The 15,971-nt window shown below is 48.4% G+C and overlaps 3 protein-coding genes across 3 annotated transcripts; 1 reads left to right on the top strand and 2 right to left on the bottom strand.

The window, feature by feature from the left end:
• The first annotated feature begins 1,098 nt into the window (after positions 1-1,098).
• LOC137142813 (olfactory receptor 5J3-like) lies at positions 1,099-2,097 on the top strand. The gene has a single exon (XM_067532280.1). It carries the CDS (start codon positions 1,099-1,101, stop codon positions 2,095-2,097), a length of 999 nt encoding a protein of 332 aa, XP_067388381.1.
• Positions 2,098-9,550: 7,453 nt separating this feature from the next.
• Positions 9,551-10,483, bottom strand: LOC137142770 (olfactory receptor 9S13-like). Its single transcript, XM_067532225.1, has one exon. It carries the CDS (start codon positions 10,481-10,483, stop codon positions 9,551-9,553), a length of 933 nt encoding a protein of 310 aa, XP_067388326.1.
• Positions 10,484-15,002: 4,519 nt separating this feature from the next.
• LOC137142765 (olfactory receptor 6N1-like) lies at positions 15,003-15,971 on the bottom strand. Its single transcript, XM_067532219.1, has one exon. The coding sequence runs from the start codon at positions 15,969-15,971 to the stop codon at positions 15,003-15,005; it is 969 nt and encodes a 322-aa protein (XP_067388320.1).

A 15,971-nucleotide genomic window follows, 5' to 3' on the forward strand; every position in this document is an offset into this window, starting at 1 on the left:
CCTTAGCTGACATGCAATGGAGGCTGAGATTTTCAAAGCCACCTAAGGACCTGGGATTCCTGAGACCTATACAAATTGATGGCAACGGGGCATCTGCCTCTCTTCGGCAGCTTTGAAAATCCCGGGCGTGGTGTTTTTGTGCATCGATTACGCTGGCCATGCAGTGAGGATCACCCAGAGACCCAGCTGGCTTCATGCTGCGCCAGCAAGTGCTCTGATTTCATGCCTTGCAATAGGTGAGAGAGAGCAGCTACTCCTCGGAGGAAGCTCAAGTGGTAAAGTGCGGTGTGGTAAAAGGAAGAGGAAGTCCTTCCTTGGACGAGTCACTTAGTCTCTCTTTGCCTTGGTTCCTTATCTGCAAAATGGGGTAAGAGCGCCTCCCTGTATGGAAGGGATTTGGGACGGACAAATATATTAAAGGTCGTTAGATGACGTTGCCATGGGCGTGCATTAGATAGACAAGTCGTGCTGCTTTCAGACTCCTGCCATCACGAGTTAATAAATACATTTCAATTGCATTGGGTTTAACAGAAGGAAAAGTGGCTCTGTCTATTCTGTGTAACCCGTTTTGCTATCAGGTACTTCAGCAGAAATCCAGAGTAACTCAACTGGCTTTGAAAGACGAGAGAACGCAAACCTATGGGGGGCAAATTCTCTTCTCGGAAACCCTAGTATAAAGCCAGTGAAATAGCACAATTAACAACCACTAAAGTTCTTCTCACCCACAGATCTCACAGCACTTTAGGCAGTTGATTTCTGTCTGGCATGTGGGGAAACTGAGGCACGGAGCGGGCACGGGACTTCCCCTAGTCACCCAACAGGCCACTGCCAGAGTTGGGGGATAAAAGCCAGGTCTCCTGAGGCCCAGCAGAGCACTTTGTCCGCTTGTGCACACCAGCCATTGGCTTTAATGAAAAGAATTCTGTTCTCATTTACCCTGGTGTCAATCCAGAGTGACTCAGTGGAATTATGCTGGCACAACTGAGATCAGAGTCCGGCCCCCAGCATTAAAAGGTGGAGACTTTAGGATCAGCTGTGGAGGTTCCCAGGCCCTCTGTGAGATGTCCCTTTCTTCCTTCCCTCCCATCAGATCCAAGCATGGGCAGTGGAAATGGCACCATGGTGACTGAGTTCATCCTCCTGGGCTTCATATCAAGCCGGAAGACGCGAGCCCTCCTCTTCATGTTGTTCTCGGTCAGCTACGTCACCGTCCTGCTGGGCAACGCTGGCCTCATTCTGGTCATCCATCTCGACTCCCGCCTGCACACCCCCATGTACCTCTTCCTCAGACACCTGTCCTTGGTGGACCTCTGCTACGCCTCTGCCATCATCCCCAAGGCTCTGAACAGCTTCGTGACGGGCGACGGGACCATCTCCTTCCTGGGGTGCGCCGTGCAGTTCTGCGTCTTCGGGGGCATGCTGACCACCGAGTGCTGCCTGCTGGCCGCCATGGCCTACGACCGCTTCGTGGCCGTTTGCAAGCCGCTACGCTACACGGTCGCCATGTCGGAGAGGGTTTGCGCCGGGCTCCTCTCCTGCTCCTATGTCAGCGGCTTCCTGAACGCCTTGGTCCAGACCCTCTGCACGTTCAGCTTGCCCTTCTGCGGCTCTAACCAGGTGGACCATTTCTTCTGCGACATCACGCCCTTGCTGAAGCTCTCCTGTACCGAGACCCAGAGAAACGAGATGGTCATCCTGGCCTCGGCTTGCGTCATCGGCGTCAGCACCTTCCTATCCACGCTCATCTCCTACTTGTACATCTTCATGGCCATCCTCAGGATCCCCTCCCCGCAGGGCAGGCGCAAGACCTTCTCCACCTGCACCTCCCACCTCACAGCCGTCTCCATCTACTTCGGGACTCTGATCTTCATGTACTTACGGCCCAGGCCAACGTCTTCTGGCCAGCAGGACAAAGCAGTCTCTGTGCTGTACACCCTAGTCATTCCCATGGTGAATCCCATGATCTATAGCTTGAGGAATAAGGACGTTAAAGATGCATTGAGGAGAAGGCTTCCTGTCAGAACCAGTGGCTGGCATCCTCCCGCCCATCCCTCCCCCAAAAAACCTGGCCTGAGAAGAGCTTTCTATAACACATAGAGGGGAAAGATCCAGAGACTCCATGACATTCACAAGGAGCTTTGCTAATGATGATCTATCCAAGATGGGCAGAGATTTTCAATGGACTGAAGGGTGTGAGGTGCTCAGATCCATTCAGATCTCACTTAATATCCTTTTCAAATCCTGGGCCAAGATACCACAGTGATGAGCAACAAAATGAAACACTTTAGATAAATAGACAACGAACAGACAATGGGTAATGGTAGCTAGCTAGCTAGGTAGCTAGAGGAATAACATTCTAATTTTTACTTTCTTCAAGGAAGGGGTTAAATTATTGATCCCTGGGAGTGGTCTGAATTTATCTTTATAGTACAGAGAGCCAGCATAACCCACATTTTCCAGAGTGGCTTTTTGTTTTGGATCCCTTGATTTTTGGGCACTTAACTTCAGACATCATGGTCCTGAGATCCCAGAGGAACTGAGCAACTGAAGCTTCCATCCTCCATCCATCTCTCCCTCTCTGTTGCAGATGACGAGTCCCTCAGGTTGGCTTCCCTTTGGAGAAACCAGCTACACAGATTCTAAGTTTAACTTTTTTATTTACACTGTATACACCTGGCCTGGAACAGAGGTGGTCAGAAAGAACACACAGACAATCCTTGCGATTAGAAACCTAGCCCTCACAACAATACCTGATTCCCATGGAGTAACTGTGCCCCAAGAATTACCTCTAGGTGAAGAACAAATTTTCTTGCTATTTGCAAGAGCTCCCTGAAAAAGACATTACATCATCAAATTAACAACAGTAGATCGTTTCTTCAAAGACTGAGAAGAGCTTTCACGCTAAGAAAAAAGATCTTGTCTGACTACATGTAAGAACGCTACCTATTGACTTCGCCATAACAATATTTTAGGGGGGAAATGTATTTTGTTAAGATACTCAGTTAATGTAAATGTGAAGCAGAATATATGCTAGTTACCAGACAGAATGGAATAAAGATCTAAGAGGTGCCTTTAATTATCTATATTTTTGGAGGGTTTCTTTTAAATTTTCTTTCTTTCTTCAGAATAATTTGTTAAAAGTATTCCCAGAATAATCAGTAATAAATTACTTCCATGGAACAGTAATTATTCATATATAACCATTTTTATTTCAGTTTTATTGTTAATTAATTATGATGATTATTATGAAGCCAGTGTCTACAAAACAAAGGTGGAGGAGGGCTATGAGTGCTCTCCCTAAATACGGCAGAGGGATAAATACCAGGGAGGGAGAGGAGTAATTTAAGTTGAGGGCCAGTGTTGGCACAAGAACAAATGGATATAAAGTGGCTTGGCTTCTAGTTAGGTGAAGGTTTCTAGCCATCAGACGAGTGAAGTTCGGAAACAGTCTCCTAAGGGCAGCAGTGGAGAAAAAAAACCTAACTTGCTTTAAGCCTGAGCTTGATAAATTTATGGAGGGGCTGGTGTGATGAGGTTACCTAAAATGTCATATGGCCCATCAAGAATTACTATAAACAAATATCCCCAACGGCCAGAGACGGGACACTAGACGAGGAGGGCGCTGAGTTACTACAGAGAGTTCTTTCCCAGGGGTCTGGCTGGTGGGTCTTGCCCACATGCTCAGGGTCTAACTGATCACCATAATTGGGGTAGGGAAGACATTTCCCCCCGGTAGCTTTCCTCTGCCATGGGGGCATGAGGTCATTTTGCTGGCTTGCACTAGAGTAAATGGTGGATCCTCTGTAACTTGACATCTTTAAAGCAAGATTTGAGGACTTCAGTAACTCACTGCTGCCTGGTAAAACAAACTTTTCCTTTCTTTCTTTCTCACCACTCCTGCAAAATACTTCAGGCCCTCGAGTGAAGCACCTACTCTTATACAAAGGCACATAGGGATCGATTTTTAAAGGTATTTTACATTCCAATGGGAGTTAGGCACTTGAATAACTTAAAAACTGGCGCTTACTCATTTGAGTAGTCTGACTGAGCCAGATTCCTTTAGATACCTAGTGGGATTCTCAAAAGCACCCAGGCACCTAACACCCTTGTCATCAATGGCTATTAGGTGCCACTTTTGGTGCCTAAATACCACCCCCTGGGATTCACAAAATCCCTGCTCAGCTGCTACTGCACCCTGGAGGTGCCTAAACCCACTAGGCACCTAAGTTTTTGCAGCAGAAGTTCCCTGGTCACCTATGATGGGACTAGATGACCTCCGGAGGGCCCTTCCAACCTTTGTCTGCTCTGGGCATGTGCATTGCTGCCTCCTTCTAGATGTTCAGACCCTGAAGCCCCAGAGTGATGCACGAACCAGGGGAATACAGGCCTAACTCGTCTGAAGGTCCCCACATAACAAAAGTGCTCGGAGGCAGTTTATCTGATCAGGCCCCAGACAAGAGCTTGCCCAAAATGGCCCCGGGGAGAGGAGGTGGCAGCGACCCTCCCTTATCATTTTTAGCCCCATGGTTTGCAGGGTGTGGGTGATTACTGGTCCCCTCTCCGCCGGAAGGGAGAAGTGATTTGAACAGGGAGCTGCCACCTCTCAGGTGAGTGCCCTGGCCACGGGGTTTTGGGGTACACTGATTCGGGGCTCTCTCAATCCCGGATTTAGACAGCAAACTCCCTGAGAGGGGCAGGTCTTAAAAGCGACCCTTTTCATTACTATCTCCCATTGGCTGGTTTGTCAGGGAGACCCCGAACGTGCTGGCTTTTGTCAGTTCCATTCTGAGGTTCCGACCTTGCCCCATTCGTTGTACAGAGAGCCTGGGCATCAAATTCAGGCTTGGTGAATCCCAGCGATTTTCTAGGCACCTAAAATGGAGCCGTGGCAATGCTGAGCTGTGCAATGCCTATGTTTCTTTGTGAATCCAGCCCCTGGTGCCTTTGGAAAGTGGGAATAAGAACAGAACTGATTGCAAACAAAATGCTGACATTGGCTATTATCCTCACACGTGCTGGCTCCATGCCCTACTCTCCGAGCCATGAGATAGCGGGACAGATTCTGATCTCATGGCCTGTTCCAAAGCCCATCGGTATGAATGGGCGTCCTTCCATTGACTTCAAAGGACATAGACGCATAGACTTTAAGGTCAGATGGAACCAATATGATCAGCTAGTCTGACCTCCTGCACAACGCAGGCCACAGAACCTCACCCACCCACTCCTGTCGCAGACCCCTCACCTAGGCCTGAGTTACTGACGTCCTCAAATCATGGTTTAAAGACTAAGGAACAGATAATCCCCCAGCAAGTGACCCATGCCCCGTGCTGCAGAGGAAGGTGAAAAAAAAACCCCAGGGCCTCTGCCAATCTGCCCTGGGGGGAAATTCCTTCCCGACCCCAAATATGGTGATCTGCTAAACCCTGAGCATGTGGGCAAGACTCACCAGCCAGACACCTGGAAAGAATTCTCTGTAGTAACTCAGAACCCCCCCATCTAACATCCCATCCCAGGCCATTGGCATATTTACCGCCAGTGGTCAAAGATCAGTCCATTGCCAAACTAGGCTGTCCCACCAAACCATCCCCTCCATAAATGTATCAAGCTCAGTTTAGAAGCCAGCTGGGTTTTTTTGCCCCCGCTGCTCCCCTTGGAATGTTATTCCAGAACTTCACTCCTCTGATGGTTAGAAACCTGCATCTAATTTCAAGTCTAACCTTCCTGATGGCCAGTTTATATCCATTAGTTCTTGTGTCCACATTGGCTCTGAATTTAAATAATCCCTCTTCCTCCCTGGTATTTATCCCTCTGATGTATTTGTAGAGATAAATCATATCTCCCCTCAACCAGGGGATCAGGCCCTCACATTCCCTATTGTGCATGCTGTCTATGTCCATATTAGAGAGAATATCACCTTTGAATTTCTAGAAGATAGACAGACAGGCAGACCTCAGCTGGAGCATTATGTCCAGGTCTGGGTGCCACCTTTCAGGAAAGACATGGACAAATTAAAGAAAGTCCAGAGGAGAGCAACAAAAATGATTAAAGGCCTAGAAAACATGACCTGTTTGATTGAAAAAACAGTTTGTTCAGTCTGGAGAAGACTGGGGTGGGAGGAGGATAACACTTTTCAAGTATGTAAAAGGTTGTTACAAAGAGGAAGGAGAAAAAATGTTCTCTTTCACCTCTGAGGATAGGACAAGAAGTAACGGGCTTAAACTGCAGCAAGAGCGGTTTAGGTTGGACATTAAGAAAAACTGCCTGAGTGTCAGAGTAGCTAAGCACTGGAACAAATTGCCTAGGGAGGTTGTGGAGTCTCCGCCACTGGAGGTTTTTAAGAACAGGTTAGACAAGCACCTATTAGGAATAGTGTAGTTAGTACGTAGTCTTGCCTTGAGTGCAGGGCACTGAACTTGATGACCTGTTGAGGTCCCGTCCAGCCCTACACGTCTATGATTCTATAATAGACCTTTTACCAGGTGAATAGACTCCAGTGTCTGAATTCTGAAATGACGTGGCGTTGGCTAGATCACTGAATGCATGTTTTCTGCATCTGTGTATTCAACAGGAGATAAACTGTGGTTGTGTAACTTGAACAGAAGGGCTCAGAAAGAGCCAGCCTGGTACAAACCAGCAGAGGTCCCAGTGACGCCATGGAGGGATGGTGGTCCTTACCAGCTTGATATCTGGCCCTACTGATGGCAGGAGAAACACGGCTGCTTCATACCTAGTGGGGATCTGGCCCTTGAGTTCAATGGATCTACGCCAGCTCACACCAGCTGGGAACTGAACTGACTGGAAGGACGATCAACTTCACCTGGAGTTGAACTGGGCCTCGTAATGAGAGACATTTTGTGGCTCTTTTCCCTTAAGCATCAAGTTCTGTTCTATCCAATTTGACCTGATTCCGTTCTGTTTAGGTGCGTTCCAAAATCCCTCCAGGTGCCTATCTGCACCGTTAGGTGCCTAGATACCTTTTAAAAATGGCCCCAAGTGACTCAGGAGCCTATGTCCCACAGTTTATTTCTCTGGGAGTTTTACATTCGCATCCGTTGAAAGGCGTAAGTACAGTCGGACAATGCTCACAGAAGGGGGTAAACAAACATGTAAAGTAGAATCACGAGGCTGACTTTCTTCACGTAGAGGAGGCTGTCAGCTGTCCTTGGCCAGGCATCTCCAGGGTTTAAAGTTATCGCATCAGCCTTGTTTAGAATACAGCAATGACTACAGATTCCACTTGCATTCAGGGTCCCGTTTTACCATGTGCTGCCCGGACACATGGTCAGTGTAGAGGATCCCCTGCAGCGGGCGGCGCCGGTGGCTCTCCCTCTGCGTCAATCTCAGAGGGAGGCTACACCTCCGGGCGCCTACGCCCTTCGGGGAGTCCGAATTAAGGGGCCGTCTCTGGTACTCAGTAGGGCAAGCTTTGGTTCAGGCTGCTTCTTTGGGGGAATAGTCTCCTGTCCCCACGGGGCGTGCCAGAAGTCTCTGGCCTGGCCCGTCAGTAGGGCAGGCAGGCAAACACACACAGGCTCGACCCCTTAGCAGGGCGAGCAGCTGTCTATGGCCCAGCCCATAGGCAGGGCAGGGCAGGGCAGGGCAGAGGGATAGCAGTCTCTAGCCCTTAGCAGGGTGAGTAAGCAGTCTATACCCGGCCTTCAGCAGGGCAGGGCAGGCAGAAAGAGACAGGTTCTGGCGCTCAATGGGCATTCATCCCAGGTCAGGGTAGGAAAGGGGGCAGGGGGACGCAAGCCCACCCATCTTCACTGTATCCCAGCCCAGGGCCCTGTGAGTGACGGGGTGTCCCGGCACTGGGTCAGCGGAGGTCCGGCCGAAACGCGCTGACTCACAGCGAGGGTCAGCTCAGCCGGACCACAGTCGGCTTCCCTGGGCTTCTTCCTCCCACCTTCTCCCTAGAGTACCTGGGGCCAGTCATCTCCCTCCGGGTCGCTGGGGTTGAAGGTGTGTGGGACTCCAGCGAGTCCCTGCCGTCAATCAGCAGCAGGTCCAGAAACTGTGCGGGGTCCTCTGCAGAGGGCAGTTCCTCTAACTTCTCAGGGTCCCGGGCACGTAGGCAGCTCCGGCAGGCCTTCTTCTGGGTCGTAGGATCTGGGGGTCTCCCTCCGCTCATATGGTTCAGGCAGCTCCTCTGGATCCGCAGGGCCCCACACCATGGGTAGATCCAGCAGCGTCTCCTCTTGGGTGAGGTTGGGCGCGGCCCTAAGCTCGAGCACCAAGGGAGAGGCGTCCTTCTCAGTCAGCCGCTGGGGTCGGACTGAGTGAGCAGGCCTGGGTTTTAAAGGCCTAGCCCAGCCTACCTGTTTCCGGTCAGGTGTTGTCTTCTTGGGTTTGGCTCTCCCTCTGCGTCAATCTCAGGGGGAGGCCACACCTCCCGGCTACAGGCAGAAAAAGTCCTCCCCCCCCCCCCCCTCAAAAGTCAACATGTGAACAGATAGAGCCGGACAAAGGACGTATCAATATCCACATGCAGGCTGGCAGATCCATCCAGCAGGGGCATTGCGGACCTGGCTGGGGCCCAGGCTAATTCCTCCCACCCTGAACCTGGGTACCTGGAGTGAGGGTCTTCCTCCGATTCTCCAGGGTAGATGGCCAGAGGGAGTCCCACCAGTCCCTCGCTATCAGCAGGTCCAGGAACTCCTCGGGGCCATCAGTAGATGGCAGCTCCTCCAGGTCACAGGGCCCTGGAGGGTCCTCCAGCACACAGGGCTCCAGCAGGTCCCAGGCAATGGGCCGTTCTTTTAGGTTGTGGCCGGCCTCAGAGGATCCCTCCCAGTTGCTAGGGCCCGGTCGCCCCAACAGGCCCTTGAGGATCCAGTCAGCAGAGGCTTGGCTCTTCACAGCCGTGGGGCCTGGGTCAGGCCCTGACAACAGCCTCAGGGAAGGAACATCCTTCTCTGGCAGCATCTTCCCCCTGACTGAGCTGCTAGGACGGCCTTTTATACTTCCCCTTCCTGTCTTGGCCCTGCCCCTTTCCTCCCAGGGTCTGTGGCCTCCTGGGTCCCAATCTGCCCAGGCTCTGAGGAAGGCCACAGTGCCATGCTACACCACACTTTACAGATGGGGAACCGAGAAACTGTGGGATTAAGGCACTTTGGACAACTAAGATGTTAATGAGAATTTGGCACCCAAATCCCTTAGTATCTCAGCCTAGGCAGTCTGCCCAAGGTCACATAGGGAGCTAGAAATAAATCCCTGATCCTCCAAGTCACAGTCCAGTATCTTCACCACCAAACCATCCATCTCCATGCTTGAGAGAGCTCCCCTTCCAAGGGAGTTAGATGTGAGCCTCCAATTCATCATCCCCACACTGTTCCTGGGATTTTCAAAGGAGCAAAAGGGAGTTAGATACTCTACTGAGTGCCTAATTCCCTTTGGTTGTTTGAAAGTCCCTGTCTTGCCCCATAATATTCACCAGCTGAGATCACTCTTCCATGGAAGAGTCCTGTTGGAATTCCCCTGTCTTTGGCGCCCATTTTCATCCATCCCGATTACCTGTCCACTGTTGAACTGCCCTGCTCCTTCAGGGAGCTCAGTGGAGAAAGCCTTTCTTTTTAAGTTGTCTTCTCAGGGCCTCTTTCACCTCCTGGTTCCTCAGGCTGTAGATGAAAGGGTTGAGCATGGGGATGACAATGGTGTAGAACACAGAGACCACTTTGTTTTGATCTGGGGAGGAGACGGACCCGGGCTGAGCATACATAAATAAGATTGTCCCAAAGAACAAGCTCACGGCCACCAGGTGAGTGGTGCAGGTGGAGAAGGCTCGGCGTCTTCCCTCGGCGGAGGGCATCTGCATGACGGTGGTGATGATGAAGCTGTAGGAGATCAGGACGACCAGGGCGGTGCCCACGATGATGGCTCCACAAACGGCCAACATCACCATTTCATTGGCGAAGGTGTCCGAGCAGGAGGCCTGCATCACCGCGAGGACATCGCAGAAGAAGTGGTCGATTCTCCCGGTTCCGCAGAAGGGCAAGCTGAAGGTAAAGCCTGTCTGGATGCTGCAGTTGAGGCAGCCTGAGAGATAGGCGCCCGCCACCAGGCAAACGCAAGCCCTCTTGGACATTGTGATGGGATAGCGCAGGGGGTTGCAGATGGCGGCGAAGCGGTCGTAAGCCATCGCCGCCAGGATGAATGTCTCGGTGGTCCCGAAGAGCGAGAAGAAGAACATTTGGGCAGCACAGCCGTTGTAGGAGATGGCTTTGTTCCCGGTTGAGACGCACAGCAGGGCTTTGGGGGCAATGACGGAGGAGTAGCAGAGGTCCAGGAAGGCCAGATTCTTCAGGAAGAAGTACATGGGGGTCTGGAGCCTGGAGTCAGCGCTGATGACGGCGATCATGCCAATGTTCCCCACCACGGTGACGGTGTAGAGAGCCAAGAGGAGGACAGAGAGGAAAACGTTCAGTTCAGAATGGCCTCCGAATCCCACCAGGATGAACTCAGCCACCGTGCTGTGGTTTCCCATGGCTCCTTCGGTACATGGAGGGAAGAAGAGACAATTTGGGGAGAATGTTCTTTCCTCAATGAGCTCCGATCGCCATGCTGGTAGACACTATTTGTCAGAGGACACGTGCAGTGGAACGATCTGTTGCAACTCTGGGCATGGGACAGAGAAGACAATATATAAGAATCACTCTTGCTTGCAACAGCTCTCATGCTTCCTCGTCATAAGCAAACATCCACGTGTGTAGTTTATTATGCTGGAAATAGACTGGTCATGAATCAGAATCACAGAAGATGAGGTTTGGAAGGGACCTCAGGAGTTCATCTAGTCCATCCCCTGCTTAAAGCAGGACGAACCTCAGCTAAATCATCCCACCCAGGGCTTTGTCAAGCCGGGCCTTAAAAACCTCTAAGGATGGAGATTCCACCACCTCCCTAGGTACTTCACCACCCTCCTAGTGAAAAAGATTTTCCTAATATCCAACCTAGACCTCCCCCACTGTAACTTGAGACCATTGCTCCTTGTTCTGTCATCTGCCACCACTGAGAACAGCCTAGCTCCATCCTCCCTGGAACCCCCTTTCAGGTAGTTAAAGGCTGCTGTCAAATCCCCCCTCATTCTTTTCTTCTGAAGACTTATCAAGCCCAGTTCCCTCAGCCTCTCCTCATAAGTCTTGTACTCCAGCCCCCTAACCATTTTTGTTGCCCTTCTCTGGACTCTCTCCAATTTGTCCACATCCTTCCTGTGGTGGGGGGCCCAAAACTGGACACAATACTCCAAATGTGGCCTCACCAGTGCTGAATAGAGGGGAATAATCACTTCCCTCGATCTGCTGGCAATGCACCTACTAATGCAGCCCAATATGCTGTTAGCCTTCTTGGCAATAAGGGTGAAAGTTGAAACAAGGTTGAAAATTAGTGAGAGAACTTTAAAAAGCCAGGAAAACTGTAATAAACATGTAGACCATAAAAAATAGCCAGGAGAGAAGAGAGAGGAAGTAGAGAAAGAGTTTAGAAAGGGAAAACAGAGGGAAAAGATGTGTAAGAGATAGATAGATAGAAATATTTAAATACTGAACTTTTGGGGAAGTTAAGCAAGGATCCTTTAGATAAGAACCAACCGCTACACTTTTACAATAGCCAAGCAAATGACAATTTCACCATTCAGGATGGCAGAAAATTCAGGTTTTCATCTCATACCAGTGCAGACCAAGTCACTCCAAGCCAATTCATATTCTAGATGGAAAACCCTTTGCCTGATTCATGTCCAAAGTTCATCTCCGCAACCTTCACTTGAAAGAGGAGGAAAAGGATCCAAATATTACTCTTGCTGAGACCAATGTAAATCAGGAACAGATGTGAAGTCACATTGGTTAATGCACTACTGGAAAGTGCACAGATACTATCATGAGGAGTGCAGTATAAAAATCTATGTACAATAGAAGAGAAGAGAATAGAATGTGAAAATATGTATTGAACTCAATGGTTTTCTCCTCTTACCCATCCTGATATAAACCAGGAGTAACTCCATTAGAGTCAGAAGGGCTGATTCTGCTCTCTGTCCCTCCAATGTTATTCAAGTCTGTGCCCAGGATGGTCAATGTACAACTTGGTTGGAACATTGGCTTAAGAGAAAATAAAATCAGATCGTGTGTGTCCTTACTTCTAATTGTCTGACTCCACCACAGGGTCAGTTTCTCTCTTCACCCCTCACGCCCCTATTATAAACAAGTAATTATTTGAAATGAACCCTCTGCTTTTCTTAACACACTTGTCCTCCCACCCAAGAAAGACTAATATTTTCTCACTAGAAATAAAATAGTGTAGCTACTGGAAGCATGACACAGTCATGAATTACTTACTTTTATCCCCCTTCACAATGATTCATGGATAGTTCACTGGGCTTATTTCATTAAAAAAAACCCCGTGGCTCTTCATAAATGTGATACATAAAAAATAAAATAACAAGGAAACATCCAGATATCCGATGGCAGATAAGCAAAGAAGGAGTTTGCTAATTTCCATAAGGTATATCTGGCTAACCATGGATGCCAAGGGCCATATGAACGCAATGAAGCAGAGGCATGAGGAATAATGCTTACCTGAAACTGATTCAGGTTCTTCTTGAAGTTAGCTTGAGAATCTGCTTACTGTCCATAAAGACGCTTGCCTATTACCGAAGGCCAAGCCAGTCTCATGATCTCTCTTGGAACATGCCGCCTTTACTCTGTTTACACTCTGCCTTATATTTGTATCCTTCACAGGAGAAGGCTGTGTCGCTGCTGCTACCAAAAAAAAAAAAAAGAAAGTGGAAGATTATTCTCCCCCTCCCCTTCTCCTATTCTAAGTTTTTGATGAGCCAGATTGTGTATGCAAACTTTTTAAATTATGGTCGCAGTTCACTCTATAACCCATGGTTCCAAACCTTTGTTTCTCCTAACAAAGCCCAAAGTGGGTTATTTTTCCCCTTATGTCATTGCAATTAAAAACGAACCGAAAAATCTAAATCTGTAGGGAACGTTTCAGGTTTGGCCAGGTTGTTGATGATGAACTGTGATAATGTATGGCCAGGATTGGAATTTACAGCATCTTTCAAGGATTTTATGTTAATTTATTGTTAATTATTATTATTTTATTTCACTAGCTAGCGCAAGGCCTAGTCGTGGGCCAGGTTCTGTACAAACAAAGAAGGAATTGTTTGTTTTTTGTTGTCTGGTGAAGTTGTTTAAGTAAAACTTTAAAAAGTAAATGGACACTATTTTTTAAGGAGCTCCTTTAAGCATTTAGAAAACCATGATATGTCTTTTTCCTTTTTTTTGAACTGTAAACTCTTTATAATAGAACTGTAAACATCTTTCTAATGTAAATATAACGGTTTTTTATAATATTGTTATTCCCCAGGAGCTTATTTCTTCATAATATACTTTCCTGTAAATTATTTTTACAGGAGTTTCTTACAATGGAAATTATTTAGACAAAAAATTACTAAAAAGCTTTATTTCATAGAATTATAGAAGATGAGAATTGGAAGGGACCTCAGGAGGTCATCTAGTCCAACCCCCTGCTCAAAGCAGGACCAACCCCAACTAAATCATCCCAGCCAGGGCTTTGTCGATCCAGGCCTTAAAAACCTCTAAAGATGGAGATTCCACCACCTCCCTAGGTAACCCATTCCAGTGCTTCACCACCCGCCTAGGGAAAAACTTTTTCCTAATGTCCAACCTAGACCTTCCCCACTGCAACTTGAGACCATTGCTCCTTGTTCTGTCATCTGCCACCACTGAGAACAGCCTAGCCCCATCCTCCCTGGAACCCCCTTTCAGGTAGTTAAAGGCCGCTATCAAATCCCTCCTCATTCTTCTCTTCTGCAGACTAAACAAGCTTTGTTCTCTCAGCCTGTCCTTGTAAGTCATGTGCTCCAGCCCCCTCATGATTTTCGTTGCCCTCTGGTGGTGCCCTCCAATTTATCCACATCCTCCCTCTAGTCAGAGACCCAAAACTGGACCTAAGAAGGAGTTACTTAAGTCCTCAAATAATGATTTAAAGTCTTCAAGATACAGAGAATCCACCAGCAAGTGACCCATGCTGCAGATGAAGGTTAAGTGCGTCTTTCCCCGATCTACTCATAGACCCAAGAGATCTGATGGGTGGATATGTTGCATGTAGTGATAGTAGTGGGGTTTTCTTTTGGGGGGGAGAGTGTTTTTCTTTGTTTGTTTTTTGGTTGTTTATATTTTGCACAAATATTTATTTTAATGTATAAAGTTTGTGGCAATTTTTACTCCACTCCGATGGGTGCCCAGCTAAACCTCCATTGGGCGGAAAAATATGGCCACCTCCCTCCCTCATCCATCTTCTTAGTCGGATTCACAGACTTGGGCTCCGGTTGGATTCTCCATTGCGTCTGTAGAGGCATAAGATAGCATTTGTAGCAACAAACCGTATGATATTATCCTTCCTTGTGTTTTATTGCTCTTAGAGTTTCGGAATTTGATTACAGGATTTTATTATCTAACATAAAGAACGCTATCGTGGAGCTAACATGGCTACAACCATGCGGCGAACAGTAGAGAAACAACGTACAGAATTTTCATGGCTTTTGTGGCTTACACAACTTGTCAGTTCTGTGCGTTACCAGGCTCTACACACCCTCCTCACCCAGGGCGAATGATTAGTCACCCCCAAAAGGATGCTGTATGTATCAGTGGTGGACATGAGATGTTCAGAAGGCTGTCCACAACCTCACTTCCTTGTGTCCTCTGTTAAATGGACATGGCGAGGGACCATAAAAACTCTGCCTCAGTAAATACGATGCAGAGCATGATATGACATGAGTGCGGAGATTCTCAGAGTGAGTTTTCAACTTAATTTCAATGGGGACTTTTTGCTCAAATCACGCAGGAATCTTTGGAAACCTCAGGCTCAGGGCCAGATTTTCAAAGGTGTTTTAGGTGCCTCTTGGGAGTTTCAAAAGTATCTTAGTGCCAAGACCCATCTTCCACTTGGCACCTAGGCACCTTTAAAAATCTGGACCTTAGTTATTATCTAGCATTTTCTATATTCTTGGTGAAAGCCATGTATTTATGGACGGCTTTGCTCAAGGCTCTCTTGACCTCTCTGTTTCTCAGGCTATAGACAAGGGGGTTTACCAAGGGAGTCAGGACCGTGTAGCAAAGCGAGAACACTTTCTTTAGCACTCCCAGTGCATTGTGTTTCGGTAGCATGTAGACAATCATAAGGGCCCCATAGAAAACAGTCACCACGATGAGGTGAGAGGAGCAGGTGGAAAAGGCCTTTTGCCTCCCAGTGGTGGAATGGATTCTCAGGATGGAGGCGATGATGCACACGTAGGATGTCAGGGTTAGCAGGAAAGGGGGCAGGGTGAAAACACAGGCGAGGACGAAATCCAGCAACACCATCAGGCGTGTGTCCCCACAGGCGAGATTTATCAATGGGACAGGATCACAATAGAAATGGTCAATTTCATTGGGGCCACAGAATATGAACCGAGACATGAATGATATGAAGATGGTAATAGCCAGACAACCATTTAGCCAGGACCCAGCAGCCAATTGGAGACAAAATCTGGGGTTCATAAGAGTTGAATAGTGCAGGGGTTTACATATCGCTAAATACCGGTCGTAAGACATCACCGCTAGGAGATAGCATTCGGTAGATGCCAGGGCACCAAAGAAGAACAATTGTGTGATGCACCCACTGACTGAGATGGTTCTGTCCCCGGTCAGCAGACTGGCCAGCATCCTGGGCAGGATGGTGGAGGTGTAGCATGTCTCCAAGCTGGACAGGTTCCCCAGGAAGAAGTACATGGGGGTGTGAAGGTGCTGATTGACCACAATTAGCAACACGATGAGGGTGTTCCCGGCCACGGTTGCGATGTAGATGACTAGAAAGAGGAGGAAGAGGAGGAGCTGGAGGTCCGGGAGATTCCCGAGTCCCAGGAAGATGAATTTTGTGACGGCTGTTTGATTTCCCCAGTCTGTGTCGGCCAT

This window comes from Emydura macquarii, unplaced genomic scaffold (assembly GCF_026122565.2).
Source record: "Emydura macquarii macquarii isolate MOO-44397 ecotype Brisbane River unplaced genomic scaffold, CSIRO-AGI_Emac_v2 contig_3249, whole genome shotgun sequence".
NCBI lineage: Eukaryota > Metazoa > Chordata > Testudines > Chelidae > Emydura > Emydura macquarii.